This window comes from Pezoporus wallicus, unplaced genomic scaffold, assembly GCF_028554395.1.
Source record: "Pezoporus wallicus isolate ANWC-B61680 ecotype Strahan unplaced genomic scaffold, APGP_CSIRO_Pwel_v1 contig_10514, whole genome shotgun sequence".
Lineage (NCBI taxonomy): Eukaryota > Metazoa > Chordata > Aves > Psittaciformes > Psittacidae > Pezoporus > Pezoporus wallicus.
In genome coordinates this window covers 361186-377679 of record NW_026637640.1, presented here as the reverse complement: position 1 = coordinate 377679, position 16494 = coordinate 361186, and the positions used below count along the sequence as shown (strand labels likewise).

At 39.9% G+C, this 16494-nt stretch overlaps 1 protein-coding gene across 7 annotated transcripts in view; it reads left to right on the top strand.

Annotated features, from left to right (window-relative positions):
- The window catches only part of MYO9B (myosin IXB), a 42025-nt gene that overhangs the window by 1436 nt on the left and 24095 nt on the right, over positions 1–16494 (top strand). For all 7 annotated transcript variants that reach the window (XM_057406762.1, XM_057406764.1, XM_057406763.1 and 4 more), the window contains exons 2-3: positions 7203–8096; positions 15660–15754. In XM_057406762.1, the coding sequence (XP_057262745.1) occupies positions 7260–8096; positions 15660–15754 (932 nt within the window). In that variant the 5' untranslated portion in view covers positions 7203–7259. The remainder of the gene's footprint in view (positions 1–7202; positions 8097–15659; positions 15755–16494) is intronic.

Below are 16494 nucleotides of genomic sequence, written 5' to 3'. Positions count from 1 at the left end.
GGCTGAAGTACTTGCCCTAAAGTAACAGTGAGGTAATCCTGCATTCCGGTATAGTGTATTGGTGTCACACCCCTCAAGTTTTAGTAAGTCTTTGGTGTCTTTTATTCAGAGTCTTGTCAGGAACAAGTCCACTTGATGTAGGGGAAGCAATATGGGGAACTTCTAATGCACGTATGTATTCATATTGGCTTCAAGATTCATTGAGGCTCTTTTCTGAAAAGAGTGAATCTTTGTTCTTTGTGTCTTTGAACTACGATGAGATTTTCTACCTTCTCTTCAGTTAAAGTCCAGAAACATTGTGCTTTCCAGGATGACGCATCTAAGGCCATTTCCTTAACCATTAGTGTTTACTTATTAGCATAAAATTCCGGAGTTAAATGCAGTAATGTGACCCAACTGTTTTTGTAGAACTGTACTTACTTGGGTTGTTTGGGATTTCTTTGATGGTTGTTTTGGGTTGGCTTGTTTTTTTGCCCTGCTTGAACGTTTGTCTCAACAAAAGCTTTTTCAGCAGTTGAGTGTTGCAGTTTCTGCAGTAACAGGACAGCTATCTGTGCAAACGGATAGCCTAATCAGTAGGAAAAAAGACCATAGGTTTGTGGGGTTTGGTGGAACCCAAAATGAACATAGAACTGAATAATTTAGGAAGAGTTAAATGCAGCTGATAAAAAATTGAAACGAGCTTCACTTAGAAGCTAATGCTTTGTACAGACTGAGTTTTCTGACAAATAATGATTCAAACATTAGGCCTCTTGAATAATCCTGTGTATGAATAACTGTTTGACTCATAGGCGCATAGTTCAATATTGCTTCAGCTACATACGGCCTTTCCTTAACTGGATGGTCAAATACCATGATTTGTGTATCAGGGGCATTTAAAAAGAAAACATTCCTGAAAGACGCGACAGTATGAGCTATCTCAACAGTCAAGGAGAAGAGTGAAAAATCATGATGCAAAAATAAGTTTGTGGTTCGGTACTTTTTTTGTGACTCTGAAGGCATTTATTCATCACATTTCCAAGAAACAAGACCTATTAGCAAGGAGAAGTAAAGCCTGAAATGCTGATAAGGATTTATTTTTTTTCAATAGGCAGCTATTTTAACAGATGATCTGCCTTCTGAAAGGACCGGGAGTGTCTTTATTTCAGAAAATGAAAGTTCAGAGATTTTGTCTCTAGTATATCATGTTTTCTTGATGTATCAAATGACTTGAGTGGGGCTTGCAGAGTTGCTTTTATCTAGGCTTTATTGTGTTGTTTGTGTCTGATTACAAAATGAAACTCAATGCAGATCCTAGAAAAATATGTTACTCCTTTAAACACCAGCAAGGCTTAACAATAAAAGTGTTTAAACCTGAAGTTTCTGAAGAAAATTTCTTATCAGTGTAAATGCAGCCTTAGACCAGTGAAATTTTTACTACAAAAAATGGTAGTATAGTCTCCAAGGTTCTTCTGGCTTATGTTCTTAGCCTCTAACACTGTCAGTTGTTTTCCCTTCATTCCTTGTTTTCTCGACAGAGCCACATTTTCATTTCCTCTGAATCATGCTCAAGCGTACATCTGTAACTCTGATATCATACCTTTTGTAAGGTAATAACATGTTATAGATCTTTAATGTCGCCAGAAGCGTGATAAGGTGTCCTTGTCTTGAGGTTAAATTGTGCATCTGAGTCATCAAGAGGAAGTAGAGGTCTGTATCTTGGGTGGTTCAAGGGTGTAGATTGGGACTGGGGTCTCAAGGGCCAGAGGGAACGGAGAGAAGGTAAAGAGGAACTGCTTGTAATGAAGGTAATTTCTTTGACTTTCTCCTGTGTTATGTTGCATTACTTACATTGCAGTCCAGCTTCTCCTTTGTTAGGAAGTGTGTGGCAGTAACTTCTCTGCTAGGGTTGATTACAAACAGTAGTAACAAATGTGTTGTAGATTTGCATGCTCCATTCAGAACCACTCCTTTTAGTTAAACCAAGGATCTGAAGTTCAGTCCAACGGAATTTTTTATGACCAAGAAAAATACCGAAGTGTTAACATAATGTTGAGCAATTTTGAGGTAGTGTCCACGAATGTCTGGAATACTGGAGAAGAAAGAAATAACATTAATTATGCTCAACAGCAACTGTATGTCCTTGTGACAGGAGATAAGAGTTGAGGCCTTTGCCTTCCCTGTAATGCAGTTAATTGTGAAAACTTTAGAGTGTCTCTGTAGCCTGTTTTGCTGGAAATTCCTTGCTTTGGAAATCAAAGATATTAACAGCTAAAAGTTTTTGAAATTGCTTTTTCAATTTGACAGACACAAGGTCTCTTTTAGGAATGGTCATAAGCAATTCTGGTATTCCAGAAGATGAGAGGTACTGGAGGATTAGATCAGGCACTTTGTGGTGTGTTTCTACTTTTGTGTTGAAAATGACTTGAACAATAGGAGAAGCTTGGATCATTCCGTTTGAGGAATGCAGCGCTGGAAGTGTACATGAAAATATGAAGAACTAGAATATTCTAAAGCTCATCCTCACCAATTTTGCTGTAATGGTAGCTTTCCCTTTTTAGCTTTGCTATGATTCATTGACTAAATATGTGGCTTCAAATTATAGCCTTATTTAAACTAAACAGATACCCTGTGCTGATTGGGGTGAAATTCTCTTCTGGACTTTTACCACATTATTAAGTGCATGATGTTGGCTTTAATGCATATTAAAACTTAACTGGCTTGATAGAGACTTGCAAAAACTTACTTATTTTCTTAAGCAAATGAAAGTATTAATTGATATGTAATATAAAAAGAAATATGTCATTAGACTGTTGCCTTTATAAGCTTATTATGTTGGTGCTATTAACAAATATGCTGTAGATCTTAAGAAGGATGGGGTAGGGGAAGGTAACAAAACCCTGAAAAGAGGTTTTAGATGGGTTAGAATTCTTCCATTTTTCTAGTCCTGTTGGAATTACCCTTCTAGGACAGTCAAGTAAAGGTGGCCTCTGATACCTCGTGTTTAAGTTGGCCTAGTGTTATTTCAGATTTACTTGTCTTCAATCTCACTTGAAATACAAGTACCTTAAATTGTGTCTGTTACACTGGCACAAAGAAACCACTGTCTCAGGGGTGCAAATCATATATCACTCTATCCTTTAACACACTAATCCCCTGCAGCTGTTGCCACTCATGCCCACAGAATTAATACAGTGCAACTTGGTGAATAAAAGGGTAAAAAGCATTGCATGTCAAACTTTTTTGACTCTGCTTGCCCAGCTTGCCTAACTCTCTTTGCATCTGTAAAACAGGGCTACGGTGAAAAATGCTTTGCTGTGTTTTGTAGATGCTGATGGCTGTCCTTAGTAAATTCTAAGTACTGTGAAGATATATTTCTTGTGCTGCAAAAGGCTTCTGAAAAGTAAAACATTTTAAGGAAACCAGGAAGGAGTCTGAATGTGAAGTCTAAAATTAGTTGATGTGCACCTAGTGACAGCTTCTGCCTCCCACTTAATTAGAGTATTTAATAACTCTAATGCACAGCTGTGTGTTTTCCCATGCATTGAAAAGGAGCTTCTTATAAGAAAGAAATGGAAGTAACTTTGCAGAATTTCTGTCTACAGTGGTGGTGAAGCTGCTGTTTTCCCAAGTTTGCTGTTTTGCATGCTGACCAGTATGGTTTCATTATTACCTTCTACTCTTGTATTTCTCCTTTTTCTCCCAGTGTTCTGTGCACCTGAAGTCAGGCTTCTGCTTCCTCCATGTGCCAAATTACACTGAATAAATATTTCAATTGCTTAAAAGTTTTCTAAATAATTAGAGATCAGAAAATGAGAAGGAATCATTGTAATCGTCGTTCAGACTACTCTTGACATTAGTAAGAGGGTGGTATCTTATTCACTTCTCTGATTCACAGGCATGTCTGTAACTCAGGACTGGCTGATCTTTAGCAGTCAGGCCTCAGTGTTAGCGTCAGTTCAGGTTCTCCAGTGCAGTGGAGCCTTCTGGTGTTTTGTGTTACCCTGAGTTTGTCTAGTTCTGAATTCCAGCCACTGGCTTGTGTTGTAGCTTTGTCCTCCAGACTGATGATTGTTACCGAACTCTAGTTCCCTATGCAAGGACTTAAACTGATAACAGTCTCCTCTGGGTGTTTCTCATAGACAAAGCTTCTAGAGTATTTTGCAGTAAGGTATTTTCCAACAGATTAGTTGCTGTTGTTGCTGCTCTTATCTCAGGTTCTTAACTGAATTTCAGATATCTTCTAGATACAGTATTGGTCACATACCTTCTAAGTATGAGGGTAACAGGGCTGCCTAACAAAATATTCAGTATTTATCTGGGGAATACATTCACTGTCATGCTTGTGGTGTTATATTAGAATAACCATATTGAAATGATTACTTGCTCTGATTTTTCTCTGATGTTTACTTTGATACCAAGAATTCACCTTTGCTAGAATCTAATCCTCCTATTGCTTGATGGTACCCTGTCTTCAGTTGAATACTGGGACTCATAATCAGTATTAAATGATTTGAAGTAGCATATCTATTTAAGTTGTTGAGTGAAAGCAGTCTTAAAGCTCAGTGGTGTTGAAAGCAAGCAAGTAATGTCTGGATTTCATACCTGGTTAAGATGGAGCAGTGTTATGCTGACTGGCTGGCTGCTGCTGTGACTGTCAGCAAGTTCTTTCTACTGTAGGCAATAAAGTGATGGATGCCTGCTTGAACTTCCACCAAGTTGTATGGTGACTGCGTAATTTAGAAATCTGTATGTGGCATAAATACATAAAGGTGATGTCTGCATGTTGCTTTGTCAGAAATCCGTCTTCAGGACGAGTGGTCTTGTTCTTTCTAATTCTTCAGTCATGCGCACCTGAGCAGACCCTACCAGCTATCACCATGTTGCTGCTTGCTGTAATTGGCCTGGGTTTTTCACTGGTAGAGAAGAAGCCATCTGTGTTCTGGTTTCCTCTTTGGAAAGCATGATGTGAGAGTCTTGAGCAATGTACCAGATATATTGTGGTAGATGACATGAGATGAGGTTAGGAAATACATGTTAGTAAAGTCAGAGGTCAGCACCTATGTTCAGCTCTTATGTGTGGGCAGAAAGTTGGTGCTGGGTTTCTTAGGGTGCTGTTCTGGCAAAAATGCTCACTGAGGGGACTTCCTCTATTGTACCAGACTGTGTGGCTGAAACTAATTGCTGGGAGGAAAAAAGGAAGTCTGCACAAGACTGTCTCCCTTAAACTGGCTGTCTAACTTGAGAGGAAAATGGTCACTGTTCTTTTTGTCTGTGCTCCAGATTCATCTTCCCCATGAGCAGCAGTCTCCTGTAGGTTCTCCTGTATGTTGTTTGAGCTTTTATAGATTAAGAATGCTTTACAGTTGCATGGTTGCAATTGCAAAGGTCCTTCAAACTTACCTACTGGTCAGTGATAAGTACGGGAAATGGAGAAGCGGCTTTCAGCTCACTGCTCCATCCTTCTGTATGACCAAGTTCTTGGAGCAAGCTCTCCTTAATGAATGACAAATGAAATGTAATGGGGGAAAAAACTCATTCTCTGAGGGATCATACAGCTTGCCCAGAGATGTGCTGTGGTTTGTCTTGCTGTCTGTGGCTTGCTCAGCCTTCCTTTTGATGAGTAGCCGCTGAAAATGATCCAGCTTGCATAGCAATGTCTTCTGTAAACTCACTATTCAGAGTTCCCTTAAAGAACAATTCTCTAATCTGAGGCTTTTCATGAGGCAGAACTATGTCATATGTTTCTGTGCCGTGATTCATTACTTGCAGTGGAAGTGGCTGCTAAATGCTTCCAACTGTACTGATCTTAATTTGAAATGATTGCTCTTTGTGGCCTTATGCAAGTTCCTGTGCAGTTGTTTAGTGGCAAAAAGCGACTTCACTGGCATTTCTCTGCCCCTTTTGTAATATCTAGGTGGCACGTAAGTGTGTAATTAGAACACTTTGTTCTTGAACAAAAATTGAACTGATATTCTGGGTATAAAGTTTTACAGACTGTTAAAACAAAGGGGATACTTCATTATCCTTCTCCTCTTACTCCCTGTTGATAAGCTGGTAAACTGCTGAATTTAAGCAATGTAAGCAAGCTTAGTCCCGGTGATCTGGATGTACCAAATTCAGTTGAGAGAAAAATCACCTGCAAAGGCATGGAGTTAGGAAGTCAAGAGGCTTTTAATTTGGCAGGAAGGGGAGGAAGTTGACTTCTGTGAGGTTAATGCTGGATTTCTGGCCTGCATCAAGGATGAAAGGAGGAAAAAGAAATCAGAATGAATGATCTTTGGAAATTCATGCATGAGGTCACTGAAACCCAGTGAGGAAAGAGTTGTAAGTGATGTATGTTATTTGGAATCTTGTTAGTTGAACTGAAAAATAGTCGCAATAGTACCAGTTTTACTTTTTTGCCTAAAATGGAAGATAAAAAGTGTGTTCAGACCTTTCTGCAGCAAGGATGTGGTTCATTCGAGTGAAGTTAGCAATCTTTTGTCTGAGTAAATGATGCATGTTTAGGAAATCACTATGGTGTGCAGGATTAGATGTTGATGGCAGCGTTTGCACTGGTCAGCTGTAGGCAGTTTCCTTAGAACTGAGTGAGTAAATCCTGTCCCCAGTCTGTACCTCTTGTGAAATTAAGTCAGTTGGGGGAGATGAAAAACAGTGTGGATCTTGGTGTCAGAACCATCTTCCTCCTTGCACCTGTGCACTATTCCTTCTGCCGTAGATCGTGGCTGCTCTGAACTGTCTCTGCTGATTTAAGAAGTGATCAAGCCCTGTTGCTACCTCAGGCTGCCTGTGCAGCTTTAAGGGAGTGTTTATGTGGGAGGATAAATAAATGTTGGTGTAGCCATACAGTGAACCAGGCCAGGGAAATTACCTGGGTTAAAACTAACCTGGGGAAACAAGGAAGTTTGAATTTGGACGCTTACCCAGTTCAGCTTGCTTTGTGGCTATAAGAATGCTTGTGTTACTTTAGCTGGGAGGAAGGGATGGCCTGGGAATAGAAGGAAGAGTGAATATATCGTAGATCCTGTGCAGTTATCAGTTCTATGGGGTAGGCTAAGTATAGCACTGAAGTGTGTTAATAGTGAGTTGATTCTTTAATAACTTGACTGTTACGTAATTTCATTCTCATCCTCCAGAAAATAATATCTCTTGTACACATTTTGTTTTAAACACCTGACTTTGTTCTTTTTTCTCCTTCCCTCTTATTTCTTCTTTTTTAGACAATGGGCACTGCATATTAAGCAGGGGCAGAAGACTGAAGCCCATCTGGGGACAGAATGAGTTTAAAAGATGCTGACAGTGCAGTTTGCCAGGCAAAGACAGCCTACAATCTTCATATTTACCCCCAACTCTCAACAGAAAGTGCTCCCTGCTGCAAAGTGACAGCAACCAAGGACAGCACATCTTCAGATGTCATCAAGGATGTGATTAATATCTTAAACTTGGATGTCTCGAAACATTATGTGCTTGTGGAGGTGAAAGAATCAGGTGGTGAAGAATGGGTACTTGATATCAATGATTCTCCAGTTCATAGGGTTTTACTTTGGCCTCGTCGCGCTCAGGATGAACATCCACAAAAGGATGGGTACTACTTTCTTTTGCAAGAGAGGAACACTGACGGGAGCATCAAATATGTCCAGATGCAGTTGCTTTCCAAGGAGGCAGATGCTCGGCGTTTGGTTGAAAGGGGGTTTCTTCCATGGCATCAGGAGGACTTTGATGACTTGTGCAATCTTCCCAACCTGACAGAGACAACGCTCCTAGAGGATCTCAAGTGCCGCTTTCTAAAACACAAAATTTACACTTACGCAGGAAGTATCCTGATTGCAATTAACCCCTTCAAGTTCCTGCCCATTTATAATCCTAAATATGTCAAGATGTATGAGAATCATCAACTTGGGAAGTTGGAGCCTCATATTTTTGCCATTGCTGATGTGGCTTATCACACAATGCTTAAAAAGCATGTTAATCAGTGTATAGTTATATCGGGTGAAAGTGGGTCTGGGAAAACTCAAAGCACAAACTTCTTAATTCACTGCCTCACTGCACTGAGCCAGAAAGGGTACGCAAGTGGTGTGGAGAGAACTATTCTAGGAGCTGGGCCAGTTCTGGAGGTAAACTTCTTCTGCTAAAACTGCCTTCTGCAAAGATGTTTCTTGAAAACTTCAAATAGCTGCTGTTGAATGTTTGTTGGTCACCCAAGGTTTAGACTTTAAATATCACTGGGCTGCACTGGTGTTTGGCTGTGTTGCTTGACTGCTTCTAATTGATTTTCCTTAATTCATCCTTCCGTTCAGTTGACTTCCTGTTGCTTTTAACTTATATTTGACTTAACTTTCCACTACTAAGAACTGATATTCTGGGACAGAGGTTACCTGTGTTTTCCCTCTTAAAGTTTTGATGGCATTTGAATCAAATCATAAGTAAATGTTTTCATAAAAAGGACGTTTCCACTTAAACATGAACTGCTCAGTGTAGTCATGCCTTTATGTGCAAGTATGTCCTGCAGCATTTTTATGGACTCACTTTTTGAGGGAGTTATTTCCTTCCTACAACTGTTTGTTTTCAAGAGAACAACATTCTTAGTTGGGAAGAAAATGTGAGTTGGTTTTGGCTTGTAATTACTACAGCATTTCTAACAGAAAGCAAAACTAAACATGTGAGAAGGAGGGGGTACAGCTGGTCTTGCATTAGGTTACGAACATAGACTGATCTTTTAGACTTCAGACTTTCCCTTTTGTGCTCTCATCTGAAAGGAAAAACTCTGAATGCTTGGATGGATGTAATGGTCACCTGTAATAAAACCTTCCACAGCAAGGAGTTTGAATGCAGCTGTTGTCACATGTTAGATTATTTAAGTGTATAAATTACAACACTTTCATTAAAAAAAACCACTGTTTTTTCTAAGCATTTAGATAAAATGTGAAAAAGTAATAGAAGTTAAACTTTAAAATGCTTATAAATGAGTTGAAAGTTTATCTGTAAAGAATGAGGAATACACACAAGTTCTTTTTTTGCCTTGCTTTCTGCTGCTTGAAAGAAGAAGTAAAATTGTTTGAGGTTTGGTTGCTGGAGTTCAAGTTTGCAGCTCTACACAGAAAACAGGAAGGGGTCACTGTGGAAAGCACTGATCAGCTGATCTTTCTGCCTTTGATAAAATTAACTGTTTCACATCCTAGTCTCCGGATGTGATACAGCTGTGTCAAACCAGGAAGAGACAGAAAATCTTGTGTTGCAGTTTGTCCATTGAATGAGAAATGCACATATCCCCAGACTGAAAATCAAAATTAGTAACTTGCTGGAGTCATGGCTGGGTGTATGAAGACAGACTGAGAAAGCTGTGGGTGCCAGAGAGGGACTCTTCATCGGGGACTGTAGCGACAGAACAAGGGGTGTAATGGGTTTAAACTGAAACAGGGAAGGTTCGGGTTAGATATAAGGAAGATGCTCTTCCCTCTGAGGGTGCTGAGGTGCTGGAACAGGTTGCCAAAAGAAGCGGTAAATGCTCTGTCCCTGGCAGTGTTCAAGGCCAGGTTGGACAGAGCCTTGGGTGTCACGGGCTAGTGTGAGGTATCCCTGCCCTTGGCAGGGGGGTTGGAACTGGATGATTTTAAGGTCCTTTCCAACCCAAACCATTCTATGATTCTATGTTGTGTATGTTTAGGAATGTTCATGAAGAGATACTGGTGATTTTCTGCACTAGGATTGGTTGTCATAAGTACTACAACTTCTTCAGACTTCCCCTCAGCATTCAGTAATGCATTTCATAAGAAAATAGTCTTGCTAACTGGAAATATGATGATTGAAAGCTCAGCTCTCAAACTTGCCAGATGGATTCTAACATGGGCTGTTAGAGTACATGTTGTTGAAAATGTGAGGCTCTCTTCTGAAGTCTGGTAGTGGGAAGAGACTTCCCTGTTCACGTAACTAGTGCACATCAAAAAGTGATGGAGCATAGAGAAGTGAAATCAAGCGATCCTACTTGGATACAGCAGAGTGATTCAGCTGACAGGGAAACTTCCATGTGTTCCGATCGTTGATGCTCCTGTGCAAATACAGTCACTAAGTAGAATTTACAAAGCCAAACCCAAGTCACATCTTGATCTCGGGGAGGGATGCGCGGGAAGCATACTCTGCTTTGTGGAAGTCAAACTGATGACAAACTCTTCTGTTAGACTTTTGTCACTTCTAAATCCAACTGTGGTGACTCATTTGGATTTTTACTTAAGGGAACTAAAGTGGTGCAAGGGAATTCTTCTTAAATGGATGTTTCAGGGGTATTTTTGCATGGAGGGTTTTGTAGTGCTTGAAGTGCTGGGGATTGGAATGGTATGTTTCATTCTGAAGTTTTGAGGCTTTATGAGAGATGAAAATTTACTCTTGACTGAAGCCTGTTCCTCTGACTTCTACATCATAAAAAGCCAGTTGCAATTTGTCTCAAAACTTCCCCTTTTTAGTGACCTCTTATTTTCCTTAGACCTAAGTAAAGTATATCTACTTATAGGCTGACCTTTCGTAAAAGATCAAGTAGCTAAAGCTAACACTTCCAGCACAGAAAGGTGAGCACTATTAGTGTATTATGGAGGTGGATTTAGACTTTTATCTGCACATAGTGAACTTAGGAATGTATTTCTTAAGGAATCCTGTTTCTGAGTTGGCCAACTAATCTGTATTCAAATCTGTAAGTAACTTGAAGAGAAGCCATTGTTAATAGTTTAGCTGGTTGTTCCATGGACAGTGATGCTTCAGCACAGCCTACAGATGTGGTCTATTCTGGTTTTCAACTGCTCATGTGACATACAGTTGCCTTGGCTCTATAGGAATTGCTGTCAGACTTTGGTTGTAATTGTTTCTCCAGGTTGTCATAAATCATCTCAAATGAAGAGCAGTTGCTTTAAAACTGGCAGGAAGATAAAGATAGGCTCTGTTTTCAGATATTCCTGACTTTTTCATCCTCTTCTAAATATAGTGCTTAAAGTCTAGTTCCCTGACTTGGAGTTTTGCCTTCTGGTGTTAACCGTTCAGTTCAGTTTACTCGAAGTCCTAAGAAGGAATTTAACATTTGGGAGCTAATATTTGGGTAAAATTTGGAATAATGAATCAAACCTTTGTTTTTTGAAGTCTCAAATGAGAGAACTGAACCTTACCATACACACTTCAGAAGCTTCCAAGAAACTTGTATTTTCCTTTCATCAAGGAAAATGGCTTAAAATGCATGTTTCAAGTGTAAAATGCAGTGTGCAGTCTAAGACTGAACTTACTTTGGAGATTTAAATTAACTGATTAGATTCGTCAAGCCAATTACTTTAGTAAATGGCTGCAAATGGAGCAAGGGGGTGGGAGCATGTGGCAAGCGACATATAAGAGGGAATTGGAGGTTCCTCTTCTGGCAGCAAAGCTCCTATTGGCTTCTGCTTGTCGTTAACTGTAACCCTTAGTATCCTGGGTTTATGACAGACGTTACTTTCTTAGCATGCTGAAAGTTCATTTCCATCTGCAGTGGAAGCTGAGGAGAGGAGGGACAAGTGGAAATACTGGCATTGTCTTAACTTTTACATGTAGTATTTTAATAGGCATTCCTTTTTTCTCTTTGGGTATGTTCTTAAAGATTTCCTAATGGCACTGAACCATTCTTTGGAAAGAATTAAGACCCAAATAAAATGGAAAGTCCAACAGGAAGCATTCATTAAGTGTTCTTCTAAAGAAGGCAGCTGTAAATCTGGATGTTGTAAGCATAATCAGGTGGGGACGAGATTTTCTAGCATTCAACGTAAAAGCTTGTTAAATTGTAGAAAGTAAACCTTTCTGCTTTACCTTTCTATGGAAAACAGAGTAAAACAGTCTGCTGTCAGCTCTGTTTTCTTTATTACAGTCCTGTTGTGCTTGTGGTTTTGGTATAAGATAGACTTAAGCTGAATGATGCTTCAACTCTGGTTTTCATTTGGATTTACCATAGAAGTCTGCATATATATTTAGTGGGTGTAGGCTGTTCTATTTAAGGGAAAGTAGTTGTTTTGAGGCTATTATCTGCCTGTGTTTGTTTTAAGAATCATAGAGGAGGAATGGAACTTCCTTTTTCCAGTTGGTTGGATGTTACTAAGCTTTTTTGGTAGAGATTTGTTGCACACTTCTCCCTGCTGCACACATCTCGGGGGGGGGGGGGGGCGGGGCACGGGATCACCTTGTCCTTCATGCAGTTGTATCATGTGGATTGCTCAGACTTCCCCAGGGCATCTTACAACATGCAGGGTTGCAAAGTTACCCTGAACACTGCAACTTCTGTGTGGATGAGCAGATATTTTGCAGCATGTTTAAGACCGCTACTAAACTGAGTTCAACTCTGAAGCAGTCATTTCCTCTTCTATGGTGTGCAATTTGAGTCTTGGAGGTCATTTGGCACGTTGAAAGAAGGGCTGTGCAGTGGCTTTTCTGCCATGGATTGGGATGGTTTGCATAGGAACTCTGATGGCTTTCACATTTTGGCAGTTCTTGTGAATGAATGGAGTGAGATTTTTAGTTGTGTTCCTGAGCTCCATGATAGGAGCATGTGTGTGGTTTAGGGTTTTCATTTTACAGCAAATAAAAGGAGAATTTGGCATTTTCTTGAATACTTTCAAAGCTGTCACTGTTGTAGGAGTTGCAAGTAGCAGACTTCAGTTTATGCCTCTTGCATTCCAAGGTAAGAGGGGTGGGTTGGATGACTTCCTGACTCCCGGAATAGGCTCTCCCAAATCTTATTGCTGCTGGCCTTGGGCTGCTATTTTTGACTCACTCTCTTTTATGTAAGCCTAGTGTTCTGCAATGGAGAGATTTAAATGTAGCTTCTCATTCTTACCTGTCTCCTCATGGACTCACATGGGAAAATAGTAAATGGGTTTGGTTATAGAAATTATTATTTCTCTTTAGCTGAAATTCTCTTATCCCTCACATCTTCTGAATTTATTCTGTAAAGGCATATGTGGCTCTGTAAAGGCAAACCAGGGAGATACTCCATTTGAATCTGAGCTGTGTATATAGAGTACCTGGCTAGAATTAGCTGTGAAAGATGCTTTCTATGCAGACCAATAGCTAGGTAATATGGGAGCTTCATTCTTACCTGTAATCCTTTTATTCTCGTAGGATAAAGCTGCAGTAGGGAGAAGATATTTAACCACTATCAAACCAAACCATTTAACACATTAAATTTTGGCACTTCTCTGATTTTAGGCAGGAATGTCACTTCTTATAAAGTTAACTTTTCAAAGTATATTGAAGAGTGTGGTAGCAGTGATTAGAGTTTAAAGTTAAATGTTACCCCCCAAAAAATTCCCCACCCAAAATGTTAAGCAACTTGGAATGCTCTTTGAAGAGTTGTAGATGTCAAAGGCTCTTATGAGAAAACCATTCAGTACATGAAAACTTTCCTAAAACTGTTAATATTAGATCAGCTTATAAGAATTTGCTGTATGCTTTGACTAAATACCAGACACATGAGATCATAAGAGCCTTTAGTTTTAAACTGTATTCATTACTTACATGAGTAATCACTAAGAAAAGTTTTTCAGGAAGCCTGGGCTTGGGATTTCTTAACTCTATAATGCCAAATGTTTATTATTAAAACCTAATGTAGCAAATTTAGCTATACTGGTTGCTGTGTCTAGCAAACTGAGAGTTAACTGGTGCCTTCAGTTCAAACAACTTTCTAACAAGAAGCTTTTTCTGGAATCACTTTGCACATGCACTGTTCTGCAGCCTGGCAAGGTTCACTACAACAGGTTTCTTGCCACATTACCTGGGAAGTTGGTGTTCTTCAGAGAGCCACAGCTGGGAGGAACTGGGTTTTGATTTGCAAAGCAGAATATTTGCTGTGCTGATGTTACAGGACTTCCACTTTTGGTTTGGGGATGGTTGGTAACTGTAAGGAATTGACTTGGATTTTATGCATACATTAATATGCATGTGTATGCAAAATGGGCTCTAAAAACCACATCTGGCTTATAACTTGCTGGATAGTAGCTGTAAAAAGATATTGATGATTCTGGTCGATGCTTTGAAAGTGTGATTGGGGATAGATGCTGTTTGCATCATGTCACATGTAGCCTGGTCTCTAGAAAGTAGAAGGTTGAACTGGCCCTCAGTCATCTATAAGCAGTGCTGGACACAAATTGTGTCTTTAGAAACCCACTGACTTTCCTGAAGTTACAGCGGAAAAGCACCCTGTGGGTTTTCACCCTGCGCAGGAAGAGCTCCTTTAGCTCTTTCCTCTAAGTCAGAAATAGCAGTTGTCTGAAGAAATCTGGCCGTTCTCCCAGTTCATAAGAAGTTTCTCAGGTTGCCTGAACACTGGGCAGCCCCCAGTAGAAATCTACTTGTAATAGAGCTCTGAGAACCTGTTTTAGTAATAGTGATCCAGGATCATGCAGCCCTTAAGGTAGTCTGGGAAAAGACCCACAAACCAAAATGCCCCCCCAGAAAGGGAAGAGTTTCAATAAACAGACTTCTGACTGTCATGAAAACAGTACTCCCCAGCATATACACCATAATGGGGCAGTTCTGTGTGCAAGAGTTCAGTTCAGTGTTGTGTACAGTATTCATGTCCGTCATTCTCCGGATGTGTGTGTGGAGGAAGAGGGTGGCATTTTTCTGAAATCATTCCATGAATGTTCTATATTAGGGGCAGCGGATTTCCTAATGGAGGCCTTCATTGCTTGGAGCTTGAAGAGGAAATATCTGCGGCAGGAATTGCTGGTGATAGTCTGCACCGAGCAGTGTAGTTTTCCAGACAACTGTATTTTACACAGGCTTTCTTCTCAATATGCTGGATTGCCTCCTGCATGTTAGAAGGATCACAAGTTTCTCTGAAGCTAAGAATGCATAGTGAAGAGTTGATAAAGTTAAGGACATTCCTAGTAACTAATTCTATTGGACTGTTGCATTTAATAAGTTATCCTTACAGTTCTTAAATGCGGCTCATGCGAAGGATATTGTTTTGTGTATACTAGCAACTATCATGATGCAGGCAGAAGTATTAAAGATGCACAGTTAGGATCTGCGCCATCCCTGTTTTTTCCCCTGTCCTAATGCCTCATAGTGAAACTCCATTTTTCAGTAGTGCATAGCGGAGTTAACTGGCCAGTGCATGATGTGGTTCTGTAAACCAAAGGCTTTCTGTTTGTCTTCTTCCTGTTTCTTGGAATACACAACTTTGAAAACTTTAGAAATGAGATCATGTGCCCTCCTCACTTAAAGAAAAACTGTGTTCATTGTGAAGTTTTTGAGTGGGAGCAATGCATTAGGGAATAGGATGTAGTTTGTAGACTGGGAGAGGCAATGTCATGGTAATTGTGCTGTCATCTTCCCACTGAATAGCCTCTCTAAGGTCATAATTGTTATTATTGAGGGTGATTTACACACTCCAGCTGGGATTACCTTTCCTGTACTCTGAGAAATAGCTAAATGTGTTATTCCCCTCCCTCAGTCCACCAAATATTGTTGCATGGGGCAAATAATAAATGTATATAGAGCTCTAAGGAATAGTGGAGGCTTCTTAAACTGCCTTTTTGGTGTTTGTATGCTACCATGGCCTTAGTATTTCATGTTTATTCTGCAAGCTAACAGGAGGCTGAACAATGAACAGAAAAGCTGTGTGTTAGCATATTTTGCTTAACTGAAAATTAAGTCTTCTTGCTTTATTACAGGCATTTGGAAATGCAAAAACAGCACACAACAATAACTCCAGTCGTTTTGGGAAGTTTATTCAAGTCAACTATTTAGAGAATGGTATTGTCCGAGGGTAAGTACAGTCTGAAGTGGTGCTGGGGTTGATCTCTGTGCATTTAGGAACTGGTGAAGACTGTTGTATATAGAATGCTGCCTTGCTGAGGTGGTTCTCTTGTGAGAATAGCTTGCTGCTGAGGAGTTTTCCAGGCTCTCAGAATAGTGTTGTGGAATAGTCAGGTGATGGCTAATGTTCTTACCTTGCTGTATGACCGTATCAGGTTAAGAAGTCAACTGCTGCTGCATCTTTGCCTTCATGCTAAATGAAGGCTTTTTTCACAACATCCATTGTCATTTCCATTTTGCAATTAAGACCAGAAGATCTGCATTTTTAAGAGGAACTGGGAGAAGTGAAATAGATTTGAGGAAGCCATTGTAAAGAACAATCTGAACACCAGTTATAAAAGAGATTACATAATTATGGTTTTATTTGACTTAGTTGAAATGTGTGCTTCTCGCTGAAGGTCAAACATGAAATATTCTATACTTACATTTTTTAAATATATGATAGTCACATTTGAGTCTTAAAATTCTATTAATGTTTTTTACCCCACTGTCAAGATGTACCTGGGCTAGTCCAGATGCAAGGCTGTAATACCTGCTATTGCTATGGAATTCTGCCTGAAGTGGAAGCTTGCTGTGCTCTGGAGTGCCACTAGCTATCACTGATTTGTGTGCTCTGGTGTGTCTTTCTTTTGGGTCATCTTGGTGTTTGCAGTTTACCAAATGGCAGTACCAGAAGTGACTGGCAACCCT